Source organism: Canis lupus, chromosome 9 (assembly GCF_048164855.1).
Source record: "Canis lupus baileyi chromosome 9, mCanLup2.hap1, whole genome shotgun sequence".
Lineage (NCBI taxonomy): Eukaryota > Metazoa > Chordata > Mammalia > Carnivora > Canidae > Canis > Canis lupus.
Genome location: NC_132846.1, coordinates 64,612,802 through 64,634,660, shown reverse-complemented (window position 1 = coordinate 64,634,660; position 21,859 = coordinate 64,612,802). Strand labels below are relative to the sequence as shown.

The following is a 21,859-nucleotide window of genomic DNA, read 5'->3' as shown; positions in this document are numbered from 1 at the left end:
CATAAAATGAAAGACTTTTCTAGGCAGAGGGGAGCAGGAACAAGGAAGATATACTATGCAAAAAAACAGGATGATTAACACAAGGTTACTTTGCTTTAGGGCATGTCAGGAACCTATCAGGCGGATGACTTAACTAGGGTTAACAGCCATTTCCTGTTAGGATTCTGTTTCTGGAGGAGCCAAAACTGTAATTAAGTTAAATCACAGTTTGGTGTCATGGGGCTTAGCATAAGTGACTCCATTGGAGCCTATTGTCTTGTGGTTTTAGCATGTACAGTCAATTGCCTTTTTAAAGAAATTTTCTTTCTTTAAAATCTGCCTGCAAACATTGGTGAATCATAGAAATCTAATCAAATAAGCTTATACGATTTTTAAAAAGATTTATTTATTTATTCATGAGAGGAACAGAGAGAGGCAGAGCATAGGCAGAGGGAGAAGCAGGCTCCTCACAGGACTCCTGATGTGGGACTCGATCCCTAAACTGGGATCATGCCCTGAACCAAAGACACTCAACCACTGAGCCACCCAGGCATCCCAGCTTATACAATTTTTAATTTCAAGTATTCTTAAGCAAAATTTTCAAAATTGGTTGAAAAATGGGATCATTTTCAACTTTATAATCCCAGTATTAAATTCTTACTGAAGTATGTACCATTAAAATCTAAATCATAATTCTGATCTGTCACATATACCAAGTTCTTATGCACAAGTTAAATACTCAGTATGCACAGAGTATTCTTAAAATTAGTACCAAAAGTAATATTGTCATTTGTTTGCTTGATTTTTTCTTTAAATAATTATAAACATCCCTAGATCCCTACGTTATTTAGTTACCAGCTAAGAAGATAGTTTTTAATAAGATGGTACTGCCCTCTAGGGGACATTTGGGAAATTTGGGGGTTTTGTTGTTTTTTTAAGTAGTCCCACTGATGGAAGTATGTTACCAATAGTACATAGGGGCCAGGAATGCCTGACATCCTGAAATATGCAGGACTGTCTCACACAACTGAAAGTCATCCTGTAGAAATGTCAAAAGTCCTTTCACACAAGCAGAAAACTCATAATTATCTGAGCCTAGAATGTCACCAAATTTTACATGTATTTTTTGTATAGTTATAACAGTTTGAATTTTCAGTAATTGCAATTATCTTGCAAACCAGAGCGAGATTGTACTTTGATTTGTTCTGAACATTACCAAGAGTTATTCATAACTGGTGACAATTGTGATTTATATTAAATATATATTTTGGTCTTAGAACAAGTTTCCTGACTCACATTTCCCCAAACTCCTGGGATTTCCTGAGCAATAAGAGCAATGAGGAGTATCTTTTGTCATAATATTTGGTCTCTTGCGCTCAATCCCTGGAGTCACTTCAGAGTTGTGGAGGTGAAATACGTGTCTTGTTATTCACAACAAATCCCTTTCAAACACTACTAAGCTTTTGTTAATGTGGTGACGTTTGGAAATCCTCCGAAGGTGGGGGCGCTGGTTTCAGAGGAAGCAACAATGGAACATGGGATTGGAACTCTAGCTCCACCCCTTCATTTCCAGGCAATGGTGATGAGCTGCAAGGTGAATCAGTCACCTATGGTCAATGATCTCACCAATCATGCCTAAGTAATGAAGCCTTTATAAAAACCCAAAAGGAGAGGGTACAGAGAGCTTCCAGGTTGGTGAGCCAAAATGCTTCCACCTGCTGGTATGCCAGCCCCAAACTCCACGAGGACAGAAGCTCCTTGGGTGGGGTTCTTGCCCTATGTATCTCTTGACCTGACAGTTGATTCATATCTTTGAATATCTTTTGTAATAAACTGGCAATCTGGTTTCCCGAGTCCTCTAGGCTACTCTAGAAAATTAATCCAATTTAATTGGGAACCTCTGATTCCACTTGGTCAATAACACAAAGTTAACAACCCGGACTTAGGAGTGGCATCTGAAGTGGGGGGCTTTCTGAGCCCTTAGCTCATGGGATTTGACACTATCTCTAGGGAGATAGTGTCAGAATGGAGTTGAATTGTAGGACACCCAACTAGTACAGAGAATTACTTGGTGGTGTGGGGTGAAATTCCCCACACGTTATAACTGGTGCCAGAATGATACCATTTGGAAAATCGTGTTGCTGGTAGCAATGTTACTCACGGTACTGGAATCAGTCTGTATTGGCAGTTGTCATATCTCTGATGATTAGATATAGATCACTGGATAAAGACATGTGGAGATATTTCTTAAGCATTTGTTTCAAATTATAAAAATATAAAAAAGTGTTCTATAATTTTCAGCTGAATATTAAGTCCATTCAAAACTTAGATAGATGCAAGCACCTTATTCATTATATTTTCTGGTATAATACTGCTTAAGCACATAAATATTGAAATATACACTAGTTTAATATAAGTAACTTCCTTTTATTTCTCTTTCATATTGAAGTTTGGGAAATATATTGGATGTAACTGGATGATATTATCTATGAATTTCATTTCAGGATAGTAGCAAACGTTTCAAAGTATTTTAGCGCCGCCTTCAGCCCAGGGTGTGATCCAGGAGACCAGGGATCGAGTCCCATGTCGGGCTCCCTGCATGGAACCTGCTTCTCCCTCTGCCTGTGCTTCTGCCTTTCTCTCTCTGTATCTCTCATGAATAAACAAATAAAATATTTAAAAACAATTTAAAAACATATGTAGTCTAGGATCAACAGCTCTAATACTGCTATTGTATAGTGGAACTGAACATTTAAGTAAGTGGATGATAGAAGAAAGGAGCAATGTTTCTCCCCACTGGAGTGGGAATTAAAAGATAAGAAAAGAGAGGAAGCAAAAATGATCCACAGGTAATGCATTGGAGTTGGAGTTTGAGGTATCATTATGAACTCCTGTTTAGCTCAACATTGATCCAGGTGGTTACAAACAGAAATATGTATAGATATGTGTACATGCATGGATTAGTATATACACCTATATTTCTTTGCTCTGTAAATAAGAGGGCCTAGAAGCAATGATACCCCAGTAGCAATGATCACACCTAGCTTGCAGATGTTGCTAATACCATGCTCCAATCAGAAGAAATAAAAAACAGGACTCCAATACTAGGATTGGAACAAGCAATATACAAAATGAGCCTGGAGCATCTTGTAATGCCAAAAAGTGATGAAGCACTACACACACACACACACAAACACACGTATGCACTCCACAATGATGGAGATATGTCAAAGAGACACAGGAGCCAATGGAAAGACTGCCAGTGGCCAAAGCTGGAAAAACTTGAGCAACAAAACAGTGTTGGATTATGCAAAAAAGTATAAAACAAATATCAATGAGTCCATACTGATATAAACAAATGATCAAATTAATAATAAGGGAAGAAGAGACAAATCTGTGCAGATGAATTACAAATAATTTATGAGGATACTCATTCCTCCAAGAGGTGGAGTGTAACTCCCCAATCTTTTATTTTTTATTTTTTATTTTTTATTGCAGTTCAATTTGCCAACATATGGCATAACACCCAGTGCTCATCACATCAAGTGCCCCCCTCAGTGCCCGTCACCCAGTCACCCCCACCCCCCGCCCACCTCCCTTTCCACCACCCCTTGTTCGTTTCCCAGAGTTAGGGGTCTCTCATGTTCTGTCTCCCTTTCTGATATTTCCCACTCATTTTTTCTCCTTTCCCCTTTATTCCCTTTCACTATTATTTATATTCCCCAAATGAATGAGACCATATAATGTTTGTCCTTCTCCAATTGACTTACTTCACTCAGCACAATACCCTCCAGTTCCATCCACGTCGAAGCAAATGGTGGGTATTTGTCGTTTCTAATGGCTGAGGAATATTCCATTGTATACATAGACCACAGCTGCTTTATCCATTCATCTTTCGATGGACACCGAGGCTCCTTCCACAGTTTGGCTATTGTGGACATTGCTGCTAGAAACATCGGGGTGCAGGTGTCCCGGTATTTCACTGCATCTGTATCTTTGGGGTAAATCCCCAACAGTGCAATTGCTGGGTCGTAGGGCAGATCTATTTTTAACTCTTTGAGGAACCTCCACACAGTTTTCCAGAGTGGCTGCACCAGTTCACATTCCCACCAACAGTGCAAGAGGGTTCCCCTTTCTCCACATCCTCTCCAACATTTGTGGTTTCCTACCTTGCTAATTTTCCCCATTCTCACCGGTGTGAGGTAGTATCTCGTTGTGGTTTTGATTTGTATTTCCCTAACGGCAAGGGAAGCAGAGCATTTTCTCATGTTGGCCATGTCTAGGTCTTCCTCTGTGAGATTTCTCTTCATGTCTTTTGCCCATTTCATGATTGGATTGTTTGTTTCTTGGAAGTTGAGTTTAATAAGTTCTTTCTTTATAGATCTTGGATACTAGTCCTTTATCTGATACGTCATTTGCAAATATCTTCTCCTATTCTGGTAGGTTGTCTTTGAGTTTTGTTGACTGTTTCTTTTGCTGTGCAAAAGCTTCTTATCTTGATGAAGTCCCAATAGTTCATTTTTGCTTTTGTTTCTCTTGCCTTCATGGATGTATCTTGTAAGAAGTTACTGTGGCCAAGTTCAAAAAGGGTGTTGCCTGTGTTCTCCTCTAGGATTTTGACGGAATCTTGTCTCACATTTAGATCTTTCATCCATTTTGAGTTTATCTTTGTGTATGGTGAAAGAGAAGGGTCTAGTTTCATTCTTCTGCATGTGGCTGTCCAATTTTCCCAGCACCATTTATTGAAGAGACTGTCTTTCTTCCAACGGATAGTCTTTCCTCCTTTGTCAAATATTAGTTGACCATAAAGTTGAGGGTCCATTTCTGGATTCTCTATTCTGTTCCATTGATCTATGTGCCTGTTTTTGTGCCAGTACAATACTGTCTTGATGACCACAGCTTTGTATTACAACCTGAAATCTGGCATTGTGATGCCCCCAGCTATGGTTTTCTTTTTTAAAATTCCCCTGGCTATTCGGGGTCTTTTCTGATTCCACACAAATCTTAAGATAATTTTTTCTAACTCTCTGAAGAAAGTCCATGGTATTTTGATAGGGATTGCATTAAATGTGTAAATTGCCCTGGGTAGCATTGACATTTTCACAATATTAATTCTGGCAATCCATGAGCATGGACTATTTTTCCATCTCTTTGTGTCTTCCTCAATTTCTTTCAGAAGTGTTCTGTAGTTTTTAGGGTATAGATCCTTTACCTCTTTGGTTAGGTTTATTCCTAGGTATCTTATGCTTTTGGGTGCAATTGTAAATGGGATTGACTCCTTAATTTCTCTTTCTTCAGTCTCATTGTTAGTGTATAGAAATGCCACTGACTTCTGGGCATTGATTTTGTATCCTACCACACTGCCAAATTGCTGTATGAGTTCTAGCAGTCTTGGGGTTAACTTCCCAATCTTTAAGTGTGGGCTGCACTGACTTTCTTCCCAAGAGGACAGTATGGAAAGGAATGGATACAAGTGACTTCACAGTGGAGAAACCTGACACACACTCCTTCAGCCAGGTCTCAAGGTCAGCCAGGTGCTCAAGGTTAACCTCAACCATGTAAGCCAGGTTGATAGCTTGTAAAATATGGACTTTAATTCACAATAATGTGCCAACATTGGCTCATTGATTCTAACAAAGGTACCCTACCATATGAGACATCAATGATGGGGAAATGGGTGTGGAGTATGTTTGAACTCTCTGCACTATCTTTATAATTTTTCTGTAAATCTAAAACTTCCTTTAAAAATAAAGTTTACTTAAAAATATCTAGTCCTTATATAAAAACAATTATAAAATTTTATTAAGGAATACTTTTTTAAAAAACCACTTGAATAAGTGGAAAGGTTTATCATGTTCCTGGATGTAAAAAATAGTTTCTGTAAAGCTTTTCTCCTGAATATTTATTTTAAAACTTAGCTCAATTTCAATAAAAATAGGAAAGATTGTTTTTGAAATTGAAAAAAATATTTTTAAAGTTCATCTGAAGAATTAATAGGAAGAGTCAGAATATTTTTAAAACCTCAACCAAAACGAGCAGATATTAAATCAAACATACATTTTTTTTAAAGTCAATCAAGAGAGAATTTACTAAATGAATCATGGTGTAACCATACAATAGAAACTACATAGCTGCTTTTTCACACTGATAAAGGAAAAACAGCAAAGTACAGAATAATGTGTAAAGGTGATATCATATGTGTCAAGAAAGGAAAAAAAGGAAAAAAACATCTTACTATATAAACATAAGTTATCTCTGGAAGGATACATAAGAAACTGATTGCTGATTGCTTTCAAGGATGGAACTGGGTAGTTCAAGGACAAATGGCAAGGCAAGGGAGACTTTTCACTGTATCCCCTTGTGTAGCATGTGCTTATCCAAAAAATAGAAATATTAAGGCCCAATTTAGATATTATCTCTAAAATATCTCTATCTCAAAAATATGGGAGTCAAACATACATTTATAAACATTGAAACAGTGTGATTGTGTTGCCAAAAGGAAATGATAGTTCATTAGAAAAGAGAAATTCCAAATCACCTATACTGGTGTATATGCCAGTATGCGCATTTTGAATATAAAGACAGAATTTCAAATCAAAGAGGAAAGGAAAGATGATTAATTAATGACACGGGAAAAACCAGGACATATATAGGTATGCAAATCACCGTATATGTAGCAACCTGAATTCTAGATTGAATAAAAAGTTAATTTTAAAAAGTGAAGCCCCAGAAGAACCCAAAGAAAATGCAAGTGATGATTTCTGATAGCTGACGGGAACAACCTTTTGAGGCAACAAAGACAAAAATAAAGAAGTAAAATATTGACAAATTTATATAGGTATTAAAGTTTTCTGTGTTAAGAAAAGCAAAAAGGTGCTGAACTCAAAACAAAGTTCTGCAACATTTGTGAGAGTGAATTAAGAGATATATATAATGAAATATATATATATATTTCCTATACATTGTAAGGGAAAAAATAACATCTCCATGTTAAAAAAAAAAAACCCAAGAATGTGCGAAGATAATTCATAACATAAGGATTGCATAAGCCTAGTAAACCCGAAAATAATTAGCTTCTGTTAACTTTAAAAATAAAACTGGGGGGTGCCTAGGTGGCTCAGTCGGTTAAGCATCTGCCTTCAGCTCAGGTCACGATTCCAGGGTCCTGGGACCCAGTCCCGCATGGGGCGGGGGGATCCCTGCCCTAGGGGAGCCTGCTTCTCCCTTACCACTCATATAAAGTCAATTCACACATCTTTTGAGTTACATGTTTTATACACTGTATTCTTACAATAAAATAAGCTAGAGAAAAGAATGTGATGTTTAAAAAATCATAAGAGAAAATATATTCACAGTACTGTACTATAAAAAAAAATCAGTACAAAAGTGGACCCCCCAGAGTTCAAACCCTTGCTGTGCAGCAGTAATCTGTATTGGGTGTTTTCTTTACATTTGGGGTTTTTTTGTTTTGTTTTGTTTTGTTTTGTTTTTGCTGGAAACAATTCTTCCGTTGTTCAGATGCTTTAGGGAGCTTCCCTCTTGGGTGGGGGCACCAGGCAGGGGGGCCACCAGCGCTGCGCAGGGAGGCCAGCCGAGGGGGGGAGCAGCCGCGAGAAGTGGGTGGAGCTGGGGTGCGGGTGGGGAGGACCGCCCCGGGTTTTGCTGGGGCTGACATCCGCGAAAGGGCCCGCCCTGGGAGGGATGGGGGTGTCCCCATTGGTTGGCCCAGGGAATAACACCCGGTGCAGCTGAGGCGTTTGCAGAGCTGCTCGGGGAGAAGGCGGGGCTCTCCGCGATGATGAGTGAGTCTCCCCCCCGGGGCGCCGGGACCCCGGGACCCCGAGCCCCACGCGGCGCTGCACCCTCGCTCCTTGCCCCGGCCCCTCCCCCTCCTACCCAGCTGACGCCTTCTCTCTCTCCCCATTTTCATCTCCCCAGAACAGGCGGCCTTTGCTGTAGTGGGAGGAGGTGAGTGGCCTGGAGCCTCGCGGCCGTGGCAGGGTAGGGACGGAGGGAGGCCCGGGGTGCAGCCCTGCGCCCCAGAGGACACCTGTCCGGCGGCGCGCCCCTCCCGGCCGCCTACGAACCGGCAGGTGATTTCCATTGATGGGGGCGGGGAGGGCGAGGGGGAGGGGGAGGGGTGATTGCTGCGAAACCCCGCTCTGGGGTATTTCAGCGCCCACACGTCCGCACACGGGGCCCCGCGCGGCCAGTGCCCCCCCCCCCCGGGTCGCACAGCCACGTTAGAGACCCGGCCCGCCTCGGCCCGGGTGACCCCTTCGCCCACCCCCACCCCCACCCCCACCCCTGTCTCCGCCCCGGGACCCCCTCCGCGCGGCGCAGACAGGCCCCGACACCGCCCAGGGGTCCCGGGGGGTCCCCGGCCCGGCCGCGCCCTGACCAGCTCCGCGTGCCCGCAGTCGCGGCGGTGGCGGCGGTGCCGGTGGCCCTGGGCGCCGCGGGCTTCACCGGGGCCGGAATCGCCGCCTCCTCGCTGGCGGCCAAGATGATGTCCGCGGCCGCTGTCGCCAACGGGGGTGGAGTCGCCGCCGGCAGCCTGGTGGCTACGCTGCAGTCCGTGGGTTTGTTGGGAGCTGGGGGGGAGGGGGGAGGAGGGGGGGAGCGGGGAGGGAATGGGGACGGGGAGGAGGGGAGGGGGCAATGGGAGGGACGCGAGCAGAGCCAGGAGTGGACTCGGGCCAGAGGCGAGCCCGAGGCACGGCCTGTCCTCTCCCCCCAGGCTGCGACATCCTCCTCCTTCTTGGCCCTTTGCCTCCCTCACTGTCCTGTCTCTGGCTCCTTCTGAGTGAGGTTCCATAGCAGTGGAGGGATAGGGAGCTCCAGGAGGGAGAAGGAGCCCAGGGCTCTGGGTGCAGCCCTACCAGGACCTGACACCTGGGTGGACCGGCAGGGTCCCTTCCCCTCTGGGCCTCAGTGGCTTCCTGTGTGACCGTAAGGGGACCTGTCGCTCTCAGGCTCTGTGGCTGACTCCTCTGCGTCCCACTTCCTCACTTGGCAGCCACCTCCAGCGACCTCTGCCCAAGGCCAAGCCCTGGGGGTTTTCAGAACCTTAGAGGAGGGATCCAGGTGTCTGGGCCTCACACCTCCAGCGGGGATGGGGGGCCACTGGCCGCTGCATGTTTCCCTGCTCACCCTCGGTCTCTTCTTCAGGGGCAGCTGGGCTCTGCACGTCAACCAAAGTCCTCCTGGCCTCTCTTGGGTCAGGTTTAGGAGCCTACCTTGGAAAACCAAAAAAGGAATCTTCCTCTCCCCCAGAAGAACCCAGGGCTGAAGGGGAACAGCAAGAAGAAACTGAATCCCAAGCTGAACCTCCAAACCCCCCAGTCGGGTCAGAGAAGCATGAGAAATAAAGATCATGCACAGGGACACCTGGGTGGCTCAGTGGTTGAGCATTTGCCTTCTGTCTAGGTCGTTGTGATCCTGGGGTCCTGGGATAGAGTCCCGCATGGGAGGGAGCCTGCTTCTCCCTCTGCCTGTGTCTCTGCCTCTCTTTCTGTGTCTCTCATGAATAAATAAATAATATCTTAAAACAAAACAAAGAAAGGTCATGTGCAGACACGTCTCCCTGTCTTTGCCTCTTGCAGCCCTGCTGGGGGAGGGGAGTAGGGGGATGGAATCCCCCATCCTCCCAACCTGCATCAAGGAGGGGGCCAGGACAGGGCTGACTTAGCACAGAATCAAGTTGGCAGGAGGCTTTGGTTAGTCCTAGTCTTACAAGGGATGGGCTGTATATACCCAGGGCCATTCTTAGACCTTCTGTGGGCCTCAGTTCCACGATGGGGTTGACGTTGACAAACGTTCCAGTTAGGCAGCCAGGGTGAAGGGTAGCCAGGATACCTAATGAGCCGCTGACCCCAAAACACTTCGCCCTTCCTCATGCATGAACCCTACATCCTGAGATGAGCCAGACACAGGCCTTTCCCCACCCGACCTCAAAGTCCAGTGGGGAGGCTGACAAGCAAGCCACCAGGCCAACATAGTATGCTGAATGTCACAGTGGAGCTTCCGGGCAAGAGACTGAATCAGGAATGGTCACCTCACTGTGTTGGGAAAAATCCTCCAGTTCCAATTGTGATAAGTGTTCTTGGTGTCCCCTGTCTCCACTCATGTCCAGGTGACAGCTTACCTCTTGCCAGAGAGGTCTCATTCTCTGCAGTTGTTTTTGTGTACTTGTTTGTTGTTTTGGTTTGGCTTCGTTTTTGAGGATGAGATATAACATAAATAGAAATTCTAAAACTTCTGCTTACACCCCAGTAGTCTTTTTTTAAATATTTTATTTATTTATTCATGAGAAACACAGAGAGAGAGAGAGAGAGAGAGGCAGAGACACAGGCAGAGGGAGAAGCAGGCTCCATACAGGGAGCCTGACGTGGGACTCAATCCTGGGTCTCCAGGATCAGGCCCTGGACTGAAGGCAGCGCTAAACCGCCGAGACACCCAGGCTGCCCCCACCCAGTAGTCTTGAGGTGTCCAGGGGCACCCTCCGCATTTTATAGACCACTTGTGTGCCTATCAACAGGAAGGGCTGCTAGCATTATCACTCCCAACCTGCAACGAGAAAAATCCAGACAACATACAAAAAATAATTTTTAAAATGAATATAAAATATATAGGAAAATTACCTTTTCTTGAACCCCTAAAAGCTGAAGCAGCAGGCCTGCTGGGTGCTCCACTGAGAAAGACATGGCAGGCAGAAACCCTGAAGAAAACTTCCCTCGCGGAGAAGAAATAGGGAAGGAGCTACAGCCCCACGCTCCTGCTCCCCCCCGGGAGCAAAAGCCTCACATTGCTGGGGGTAGGGCAGTAAACCCTTAAACCACCAGAGCACTGATGACAATCCCTATGGATGGGGGAGGGTGGGAGGAAGAACACGTTTCCCCCTAAGGTTGGAATGCCAAACCTTCCAGGGCTCAGAGAGAAACTCCTACCCTTGGGGACGGGACAGGGCTATTGAGATCAAGCCTCAGTTGGCCACAGAGCCAACCCATGAATGGGCCCTTTCTTGGCTGTGTCTTTCCCCACCTCATCTTTCATTCCTGGCTGGTGCCCCCTGGGGTCACATCCCAAACAAAGCACTTGGACTCCAGTCCTCCTGGTGGAGCCTCAGCCCAAGACAACTTCCCGCCCTCTCCTCAGGCCAGCTCAGGGGCCCACAGGGCTGAGCCCAGGACGACTGCAGTGCCATATTAGATTGCTTCTGAAACTTGGCTGTGTTCAGGCCTTATCCTTCTCCCCGCCTCAGAATGAGGCTCAGACAAGAGGCTTTATGGTCTGTCTCGCCACAGCCAGCCAATGCCACAGGAATGTGGGCATTCCAGCAGAGAAAACAGCTCAGCTCTGAGGCTGGGTAAGGACTCAAGGGGTAAATCACTCAAACCAGTGGACTGCCCCCTAAGTCTTTGCAATTGTCAGGAAAAAGCCTGGCACAATTTCTGTTTGAAAAAAAAAATGTCTCTTCTCAATTTCCTTCTCTAGAAAATCCCTATTACCAAAGGCACTCCAGAGATTCTGGCTGAGGCCGGCCGGAAGGTGGCTGAAACTGTTCAACTCTCCTACCTCCCCACCCCCTACCCTACCTCTTCATCAATTGAATTGATCCATTTCAAAAATAATTTTATCTCCCTGAATACAGACAGGCTGTTCAAGGAGGCAGGTGGTAGGGCGTTGGTGGGCAAGGAGCCAGAGTAAGACTCCAAATCTGGAAATAACCCATAAAGCCAGCCATTCTCAGCCTGTGGGAAGATGCCCATCTTAATAGCAGCAGGAGTTGGGATCTTTGAATCATTTCTTAATGGGTTCTTTTTTTTTTTTTTTTGACATTTTATTTATTTATTTGAGAGAGCGAGCAAGCATGACCCAGGGGAGGGGCCAAAGGAGAGGGAGAAGCAGACTCCCTGCTGAGCAAGGAGCGGGACTTGGAGTTGGATCCCAGGATCCTAGGATCATGACCTGAGCCCAAGCCAGACACTTAGCTGACTGAGCCACCCAGGTGCCTCTTAACTAGTTCTCTTAACAAGATCTATAAAAGAGAGGCAGCAGCATCACCCTTCTTAGAATGTTGGCCACATTTATGTATACAATGGAATATTCCTCAGCCATTAGAAACGACAAATACCCACCATTTGCTTCAATGTGAATGGAACTGGAGGGTATTATGCTGAGTGAAGTAAGTCAATCGGAGAAGGACAAACATTATATGTTCTCATTCATTTGGGGAATATAAATAATAGTGAAAGGGAATATAAGGGAAGGGAGAAGAAATGTGTGGGAAATATCAGAAAGGGAGACAGAACATGAAGACTCCTAACTCTGGGAAATGAACTAGGGGTGGTGGAAGGGGAGGAGGGCGGGGGGTGGGGGTGAATGGGTGACGGGCACTGAGGGGGGCACTTGACGGGATGAGCACTGGGTGTTATTCTGTATGTTGGCAAATTAAACACCAATAAAAATAAATTTATTAAAAAAAAAGAATGTTGGCCACGGTAGATGTGTTTTTAATGTTACTCATTTTGATCCTCCTGTTCTAGCACTTTTAGAATTGCTCTGTGGGTCTTCAGGGGGCTGTAGAGGTTTCTCCGCAGTGGCCGTGGGGACTCAGGATGGTGGCGGGGCTCCCTTTCTTCTCTCACCCAGACTGGGTGCTAATGGAAGTCATAGAGTGGAGCATCTCTCCTAGGCCGGCTATACTCCCCTTACCGCAGGGCCTCTTCCTGCACCCACTGTCTTCTGTATTTTCAGACCAGCCACTGTGGTCCCCCTTGGGTCCCTCTGCTCTCAGTGGGGAAATCAGTGATGAAACTGTGTTTCTGTTGGAAGGTTGGGGGTGAAAGGGGATAAAGGGCCAGCGACATTGTTTCCCTTTTGTGTCTGAGCCTTCATAGATGTCTGATGTCGGACTCTGCTGCGGTAGTGGCTCTATGTCAAACCTATGACTGTACTATGATCTGCCTGAGTGTCTCTCTCTCTCTCTTTCTCTCTTTTTTTTCTTTCTTAACATTTTTTTTAGAGGTAGGCAAGAGGCAGAGAGCAAATCTTAAGCCTTTATCTTACAACCCTGAGATCATGATCTGAGCCAAAATCAAGAGTCAACTGCTTAACCACCAGAGCCCCCCAGATGCCCCCGGCTGAGCCTTTCATTGAGCACCCCTCTCCCCATCTGTCAGAATGTGAACATTTCTTTTCTCGGGTGGGTAAAATTCCCGAGAAGAATCCTTCTTCCTTTGTTCTGGCCATAGTAACCTGGCTGCCAGTGTTCTGGGTGCCTATTGATGAAGACCGGGGGTCTCAACATTCGTGAATATGAAGCTCCTGCTCATCAGCCTCACTTCATGCCCCTGGTCCCAGAGACCCAAACTTGCCAAAAATAAAGTGTCAGTTGTCTACTGGAGGGGAGCCCTGGGGATTAGCCTCATTCCTAACAGACATCCATCAGACTTATGCTGGTCTACCCCAAAGCCACGCTCCAGAAGCTGAACCTTTGGGGGGTCCTCCACGGAAGAGAGGGGCCTCTTTCTCCCTGTCTCCACTGACAACTTAAGATTCAGCTTTCTTGGGACTAAGTGAAACCATGTGTCCATGTGATTTCTGGCCTCCAAAGTAGTATTCCTGTCATCTTCTCTCTCCTTCTCTTTGCCCACACGGTTCTAAGTTTCTGTAGCCCATTACTCTTATTTTAGTGGTGAATGGAGAAGGAACAAGTAAATGCAACCCTTTGTTGGGCTGATTCCTCTATTGCTTGCCATCAAGGTTCCCTACTGTGTTCATTAGAATATGTTGCGTAGGCATATTCACTAGAATATGCACCTTTGCTGCAAAAGAGACCCTCTTGGCTTAAGCAGAAGAAGTTTCTTTGTTTCTTTCTGTTACTGAGTCTATGATTCTCAGCTGAGGATGGGAGGGTGGGGTAGGGGTGGCTCTGTTCATGGAGGCCCAGACTCCCCAGACCCTCAGTCTTGTTCTGCCTTCCTGATAATGTGCTGTTCTTGAAACTTCATCTGCAGATTCAAGATGGTCATGACCCTGCCTGCAGCAGAACTCATGGGAAGGAAACAAGGGGCAAAGGTGGGCCCACCTGCTCCCTTTAACTGCATGCCCAGGGAATAGCATACTGCATTCTATTCGTCTCCCACTGGCCAGAACCCAGTCCAGTCAGCACATCTAGCTGCAAGATAGACCAGAAATGCAGTCCTTCCCTGTGGAGCATGCTCTCTTCATGTGAGCAGAAGGAAGGAGTTGATGAAATGTTGGAGTTGATGATGAAGTTGAAGGCAAAGGAGTTGATGAAGGTGCCCGACTTGCCAGGAAGCCATCCTAGATCCCCATAGTGAGAATATGCCTCCCAATGCTCTTCCCTGCAGCACGCTAGCCACTGTGTGCCGGGACATGGTTAGCAGGGAATGTGTCTGGCTTCCCCTGACCCTGGGCCTCCTGCAGGCAAACGAGGAATGTCACAGAGGCAGGACCTGGAGTTGGGGACCAACAGAAGCCAGGAATTTCAGGAACCCTGCGGCTGCCAGAATCTGTTCATTCAGCTCCTGAGTGAACAACCCACAGGCTGGTTAAGGGAGAAGGTATCAAGCCTGTGTTCATTTTCTAGTCCTGCCTTACGAAATGACCACAAAGCCAGAAGTTTAAAGTAACACCCATTTATTATGCTATAGTGTAGGCCAGAAGTCCAGCCCAGCTTCACTGAGCTCTCTGCTTAGGGTTTTACAAGAGCAAAATCCTATGTGCTGTCTGATGGGGCTCTCATTTGGAGCCTGTGGTAAGAATCTTCAAATCCCCCTCCTGCTCCAAATCTCTGATTCCTCCTCTGTGATGAGTGGAGAACATTCTCTGCTTTTTTTTTTTTTAAGGTATATTTATTTATTCATGAGAGACACAGACTGAGAGAGAGAGTCAGAGACACAGGCAGAGGGAGAAGCAGGCTCCTCGCAGGAAACCTGATGCGGGACTTGATCCCGGATCCTGGGATCACGACCTGAGCCAAAGGCAGGTGCCCAACCGCTAAGCCACCCATGCGTCCCCATTCTCTGCTTTCAAAAGGCTCCTAGGACTAGTTTAGACACATCTGCCCATAATCTCCTTCTGTCAACAGAATTCTGGAAGCTGTATCTTATGTCCACAGGACTCACCGACGCCCCAAAGGCTGGGGAGTATGTGAGAGTGAGCGTCACTGGGCACCATGCTTAGAAATCCACCTACTACAGAGGCCAAACCTGACAGCCAAAGGTGAAGAACCAGGTGAGCCCAGAAATAGGCCTCTGGGAACTGCTGTGGGGCAAAGGAGGTCAGGGCACAGAGTTCAGAACAATGTGTGGTCTGGGGTGGCCTCAAATAGCAGTCAGCTGGGCCTCAGCAGGGAGTGAGACCGACCTGTCCAACTCTCCAGATCCAGGGCAGACCCGAGTGCTTCAGCTCCAAGGATGGCCTTCAGAAGTTCTAATAAAGGTCTTACATTTGGAGGCATTATTTTGGGAATGTGTGCATTTTGTGGGGGGAGAGGATTTACAACCTTTATTAGATTCTCCAAGGCATTAAAGAAAAAAAAGAAAGAAAGAAAAAGAACTGAGCATTGAATTAATACCCTATTCCTATGGCTAGGTAGCAGTGTGCTTCAGTGACCTAGCTAAGTACCACCTGTGGACATGGATGAGTCAACTTTTTTTCAATGTCCAGAGCCTTACATTCATAAGTTTGGTTCTTGCTGGAAACCGAGATCTTGTCAGGCTGCTGACAGCACCTAGATCAGAGTGTGCAGTGGTATAGGTCTGTGATTGGATCCATGTCACATTGGAAACCCTTGTCTCTCCATAACCCTCAGGATAGAACCCAAACTTCTCTTCCCCAGCACGCCTGCTGTGGTCTGAATGTTTGTATACCCCAAACCTCAGGTTGCAATCCTAACTCCCAGGATGATGATATTAGGAGGTGGGACCTGTGGGAGGTGCTTAGATGATGAGGGTGGAGCGCTCCCAGGTGGGATTAGTTTCCTTACAAAGGAGGCCAGAGAGAGCTCTGGCCCTTCCATTATGTGAGGACACAGCAAAAAGGCACCCATCTAGGAAAGAACTTCTCACCAGCAACCTAGGGCTGCCAGTGTTTGATCTCTGACTTCCCAGCTTCTAGAACTGTGGGAAATAAATTTCTGTTCTTTACAAACCACCCAGTTTATGGGTTTTTTGTTATAGCAGACTCTCTATACCTTCTGCTGGGCCCCGGAGCCCCGGGCTGGCCTCTGGCCTGGCATTTACCAGAGCACGGCATCGATGCTGTCTCCCTGTTGGTCCATGTCCCCAGCAGACCACAAGCGCTGTCTAGGAAAAGCCCAAGTTCCCTGGCACCTTGCCGGTGCTGGACCCAGAGCAGGTGCTCAGAGTTGTGGGAAGGAGGAACAAATCAGCACGTAGCAAATCTGATGCTCTGCATTTGAACTCATCCTGGCAAAGAGAAGTTTCTATTAAATCTTGTTCTGGGAGGAGGACATTTAGAGATTAGGGCCCTAAAGTTGAAACGTCAGAGTCCCTGAAAAACTAGATTTCCCTTCTAGCTGTTGAAGAGAGAAGGCAAGGGCTGGGCAGTGTGGACTTTGACTTCAGGATGGAGCAGTGACTCATAAAGCCAGGCCACTTAGAACAGAGCCATCAGCCCTACAGCAGGTAGGGGTGAGACAAATGTGCAGATGAAGCTTTGAGGTAGTGGCTCCAAAGATAAGATCCCCTCTGCCCCAACTCTGTTCCTGACTCTGCCCAGGAACTGAGCCAAATACCTACCCTGGGTGAGATCTGTGAGGTCATTTAGACCAACTTCCCACCCCAAGAGAGACAAATTGAGGGTCAGAAAGGAGGTGGCCTGCCCAGAGTCACGCACAGAGTCATAAACTGGGCCCCTGTTTGGGCAGGGACCACACCCCTGCACCATGTTGCTCTGTGACCACAAGACTAGGAAAAAGGAGTGAACCAACCCCCTGACTTCGAGCAGGAAGGAAAGAACTCAGGAGGGGTTGCAACAACAATTTTTATTCTTTATTTTCCTCCGGGGGTGCAGTGTCACCCAGGGACTGGTCCCTCCCTGCATCTGCCTGGTGGGCGGGGCTCCACCTGGCCCTCTTCTCTGCAGGTGGAGAGGTGGGAAACTAGTACAAGCCCACCATGCGGGACATGAGGACAGATCCAGCGATGCTCAGGATGACCTTGGATGACAGTGAGAGGCCAGCTGCTCCTGGGGGAGAAGCAGAGGGTGAGCAGAATGGGAAGGGCAGAACCGGAGAAGCTCCATGGGACAAAACCATGAGGTCAAAGACCCCAAGGCCCCTCAGGAAGATCTGAGGCCCAGAGACCTCAGCCGGCACCCTGCTATTCCCCCAAAGCCCTGCTTTAGGAGGGCAGCTGCCTGCAGCCCTGTGGCACTCACTCCAAAGGAGAAACCCAGAACTGGGAGCTGGGAGTTGTCACTCTTTGAGCAAGAAAGCTGAGCTGCGGTGGGGGTTTGGGGGTGGGGGAGTAGGTGGGATCCTCAAGGAACCCAGCCAACCCGCTCTGGTAGCCAACCTGAAGCCAGCATACCCGGGGCCAGGGCTCCTTCCCTGCCCCCTACACCTCCCAGAGAGCACAGGGAGGGTGACACAAAGGAGCAGAGACTGAAGGTCAGTGAGGCTCAGATCTGGGCTAGGTCCTGAGACTCCTGTCCTCCTGACCCTGCACAGCAAGGCCTGCCAGGGACACTTACCCACAGACTGCAGCGTAGCCACCAGGCTGCCGGTGGCGACTCCACCCCCTTTGGCAATGGCAGCTGAGGACTTCATCTTGGCCACCAGAGAGGAGGCGGCGATTCCTGCCCGGGGAAGCCCATGGAGCCCAACACCGTGGGCACAGCCACCACGGGCAGGCTGTGGACAGGGAGGAGCTGGGTTAAGAGGAGGGCTCAGGGAAAAGGAGCCCCCCACTGTCAGGTTTGGGGGTGCCTAGACCTGGGGGTGAACTCTGAACTAAGGAGAGACTCTGGGCATGCCATGAGTCAAGAGAGAATAACTAGGGGATCCCTGGGTGGCTCAGCGGTTTAGCACCTTCCTTCGGCCCAGGGCGTGATCCCGGGGTTCCAGGATCGAGTCCCACATCGGGCTCCCTGCATGGAGCCTGCTTTTCCCTCTGCCTCTCTGCCTCTCTCTCTCTCTCTCTCTCTCTCTCTCTCTTTCTCTCTGTATCTCTCATGAATAAATACATAAAAATCTTTTTTAAAAAATAAGAGGAGAATAACTAGGTGGGGAAGGTGGAGGGAAGGGCCTGTGAGGTCAGTAGGAACAGGGCTTGTGGGCCCCGTGGGCTCTGATCTGCTGCCACAGGACCTTCCTTGGGAAAGTCGCTTGTCTCCTGGGGCTCAGATTTGTCTTAGTGAAACTCCGCAGGATCAAGGAGAGGCGTGTAAGCTTCTGGGCTTAATACCAGGGGACTAGCGTAAGTAAGGGGCACATTCCAAACTCTGCTTGCATCCCAACTCTGGGGCTCCGTGGTGTCACCACAGAGCGCAGAAGCCACCAGACCCGGGGGCACTGAGTCAGCGGTGTCTCTTCCGTGCATCTACTATGTTCAAACTCCATGCGCGTCTCATCTTATGCAACATTCGCAATTAACACTGAATGGGCAATATTGGCCCATTTTTCACGGGAGGAAACAGGAGCTCAAAAGAGTTCAAAGACACACACGAGGTCACAGAGTGAACGCCCTGCAAAGAGGGATGGGGTCCCTACAGGGACTCCTCCATGTGGAGTTTCCATGATACTCCTCGTTCCAAGCGTCTTGTCTGTTTCCAGTTTCTGGCTTCCTGCCCATCTCCATCCATCCACCTCTTTCCCATCATCTACATGAGTCCGGGGCAGACCTGGGCCTGGATGAGGATGGTTGCCCCTCCAGGTCCCAGGTTCAGGGGTCAGATGAGAACTTGAACCCCTTCTCTGGAGACACTCACCTCCTCCTAACACAGCTGCCGCAATCTTGGCTAGAAACCAAAAGAACATTCTGTGAGTGCTTCCACACTGGCCTCCCCTTGGTTCCCTGAGCCTACAGCCCACCTACGGGAGGGCATTGCCCATGTTGGGAGATGGGAAGAAATGACCTCACCTGATGCCTCTCTGCTTCATTCAGACAAGGGGGATTTGGGGGGGAGGGAGCCCCGCAGCCCTGATCCCAGTGAGGATTGCTTGGGGAATCTGATTCCAGATGCAAATGACCTGCCCCAAATGGATTTGCGTGCCTTGACCTCCAGTTATCTGGAGACAGGGTTTGAAGTCCTTGTTCTAGAAAACCCGGTTATCACACACAGTGTTTGCTTTGTTTTTTCAAACCTTCTGCAGATTGGGTGGTGGGGGCTGTTTGGGGGAGATGAGAAATTCTCTCTTTGTCTCTATCTTCCAAGTCTGATTTGTTTAAAAACAACAACAACAACAACAACAAGGGACACCTCGGTGGCTCAGCAGTTGACTGCCTTCAGCTCAGGGCGTGATCCCAGGGTCCTGGGATTGAGTCCCATGTTGGCCCCCTGCATGGAGCCTGCTTCTCCCTCTGCCTGTGTCTGTGCCTCTGTGTGTGTGTGTATGTGTGTGTGTCTCATGAATAAATACATAAAATCTTTAAAAAACAGACAAAAAACAAACATGCCCCTACAGATGTGGGAAAGCAGGCATGCTGCCACCACACCCCTTCTTGGGTGCTTTAGGGCTTGGTGGTGTGGTCCAAGCAAAGGAACCAGGTGCCACGCTCCCTGAATATGGCTGTTAGTTCAGGGTCAATGTTTTCTTAGTGGGAGATTATGGAACTTTCTCCTATTGTCCAGCAAATCTTTCCAGAGAGCAATAAATCCTCATGGAGAGAGATGTGCTTTGTTTGGCACTGCCTGGCAAGTCAGGGTGAGCACTGTTGAACACCTGAACGCAGTAAGTTCTCTTACAGCTTATCTTTTAACTCAGGTGAAGCCTGGATGGGCAAAGCATCCCACGGTGGGAACCGAAATGACCTCCCACCCCCAGCAGTTCAGACCCTGAGACTGGCCCCAAGACAATGACCTTCACTGCCCATCTGCACTACAAACTGACCTTGTCCCACATTTTCCTTATATGTAAACCTGGAAATGGGGACGCCTGTGTGGCTCAGTGGTTGTGCGTCTGCCTTCGGCTCAGGGCGTGATCCTGGGGTCCTGGGATCGGGTCCTGCATTGGGCTTCCCTCAGGGGGCCTGCTTCTCCCTCTGTCTATGTCTCTGTCTCTCTCTGTGTGCCTCTCATGAATAAATAAATAAAATCTTTTTAAAAATTCTGCAGGGAGTTTCAAAGGCACCAGAATTAGGTAATAAGAGCCAGTTATGTTTTGAGATATATCCTATAGTCAAGCTGCTCCGGGCTCCTTTTCTCATGCCACCCCCTTGATGAGAAAACAAAGGTGAGAAAAAGGTAGCTTAAACTAAATCTCTTTACAGCTTATAGCCCGCTGATAGATCCCTGAAACGTGTACAGCATCATATTCCTCAAGGACTTCATGACTGCCTTATGCCTTGGTGTTTACGGTTTCTTAAGGACCACAGGTAACCCTATCCTAAGAGCAGCTGGCTCCTCAAGGTCCTGGAAGCCCCACTTCCAAATTCCTTAGAGACTTACACTATTTATCTCCCCCACTAATTAAAAACACCTAGAATCAGTCACTTGTCACAACCCCAGTGCAGCTCTTTCTGCCTACAGGTCCTGTCCCTGCGCTATTAAAAAACAAACAAACAAAATACAAAAACAAAAAAAACCCCACCTTTTTATACAGTAAAACGTCTCAAGAATTCTTTCTTGACCTTTGGGCTCAACAATCCCATGTCATCCTCACTTAAGATAACGAGAATAAAGAGCTTACTCTCCCCATTTTATAGATGAGGAAATAACCACTTGCCCCAAGTCCAGCTGCTTCCAAAGCCTGGGCTTGGAATGACTCCAATTTGGTTCTTCCTAACACTTGTCTTTTTCCCCTGCTAGGCCACTTGCATCCAGGCTTGAACAAGGCTCACTGTCCCAGTGTCTCAGAGCCAAGGGGCAGGTGTAGACTCTTGACCGACCTAGTTCTGGGAGTGGTTCCACAGAGGCTTCCCTTGCACTCATGGGCCCACCACCCACCACCCACCACTCACCACCTACCAGAGGTTGGAGGCCACAGGAAAGAGCAGCCCCTGCCCACCCCTCCCTGTCTTACCCAGAAGCAAATTTTGGGGGTAACAGACCCCAAGGTCTGAGCTTAAATGCGTTTCCGAAGATCTGACTGGATGTTTATAACAACCTCCTCTTGGCTAGAGCACAGCCAATGGGATAGGTTTCGTTTACTGGAAACTGGAAATCAAAACTGTAGAAGAATTGTTACTCAGGTTTTGGCAACTGGATGTAGAGAGCAAGATGGAATGACTCACATCATGCAGTGATGTAGTCAGCCAAGGGTGCTGCCGCTAATATCAGTTATCAACGTCACCCGGCACAGCCTGATGACACACTCAGAACTGAGAACCAGCAGAGCCAGAGGTTGGCCAAGGTTCAAGACTGATTAAATCTCTTTAAAAGGAGAGGATTTTTGTTGCAAACCAGGAGACTTCTCAGACGCCCGTCCTTTCACATCTGACCATCTCAAAAAGGCAACTGCTGTCAAAGGCTCCGCCTGGTTGATCTCTGAACATAACAGAGATCCTCCTCTGCTAGGACATACCAAGCAGTAAGGACCAGACAGAGGCCTCATCTCAATTGTGTGTTTACGGATTGACTTCACATTTGGTTCATTAGCTTCTTTTTCTCTTCCCTTTTTTTTTTTTTTCTTAAGATTTATTTATTTGAGAAAGAGAGAGAGCAT

At 47.4% G+C, this 21,859-nt stretch overlaps 1 protein-coding gene and 1 long non-coding RNA gene across 3 annotated transcripts; one reads left to right on the top strand and one right to left on the bottom strand.

Moving 5' to 3' along the window:
* Positions 1-7,623: 7,623 nt before the first annotated feature.
* Positions 7,624-9,543, top strand: LOC140640421 (interferon alpha-inducible protein 27-like protein 2). 2 transcript variants are annotated; one of them, XM_072839778.1, is made up of 4 exons: positions 7,624-7,781; positions 7,918-7,947; positions 8,400-8,561; positions 9,151-9,543. In XM_072839778.1, the coding sequence occupies exons 1-4, from the start codon at positions 7,775-7,777 to the stop codon at positions 9,348-9,350; spliced, it is 399 nt and encodes a 132-aa protein (XP_072695879.1). In that variant the 5' UTR covers positions 7,624-7,774; the 3' UTR covers positions 9,351-9,543. The 2 variants fall into 2 exon arrangements, with proteins under 2 accessions (XP_072695879.1, XP_072695880.1); XM_072839779.1 differs by having other exon boundaries at positions 7,650-7,781; positions 8,400-8,557.
* A 7,456-nt stretch (positions 9,544-16,999) lies between these two features.
* LOC140640422 (uncharacterized) lies at positions 17,000-21,341 on the bottom strand. The gene is made up of 4 exons (XR_012037154.1): positions 21,218-21,341; positions 18,964-18,993; positions 17,728-17,887; positions 17,000-17,220 (listed from the first exon to the last, which is right to left on the bottom strand). It is a non-coding gene; the product is annotated as an uncharacterized lncRNA (long non-coding RNA).
* Positions 21,342-21,859: the final 518 nt, after the last annotated feature.

Excerpts from the sequence above, each read along its gene's own strand:
- LOC140640421 (XM_072839778.1), top strand. Across the intron at positions 7,948-8,399 it reads CTTTGCTGTAGTGGGAGGAG|TCGCGGCGGTGGCGGCGGTG; the intron begins GTGAGTGGCCTG and ends GCGTGCCCGCAG. Across the intron at positions 8,562-9,150 it reads GGCTACGCTGCAGTCCGTGG|GGGCAGCTGGGCTCTGCACG; the intron begins GTTTGTTGGGAG and ends TCTCTTCTTCAG.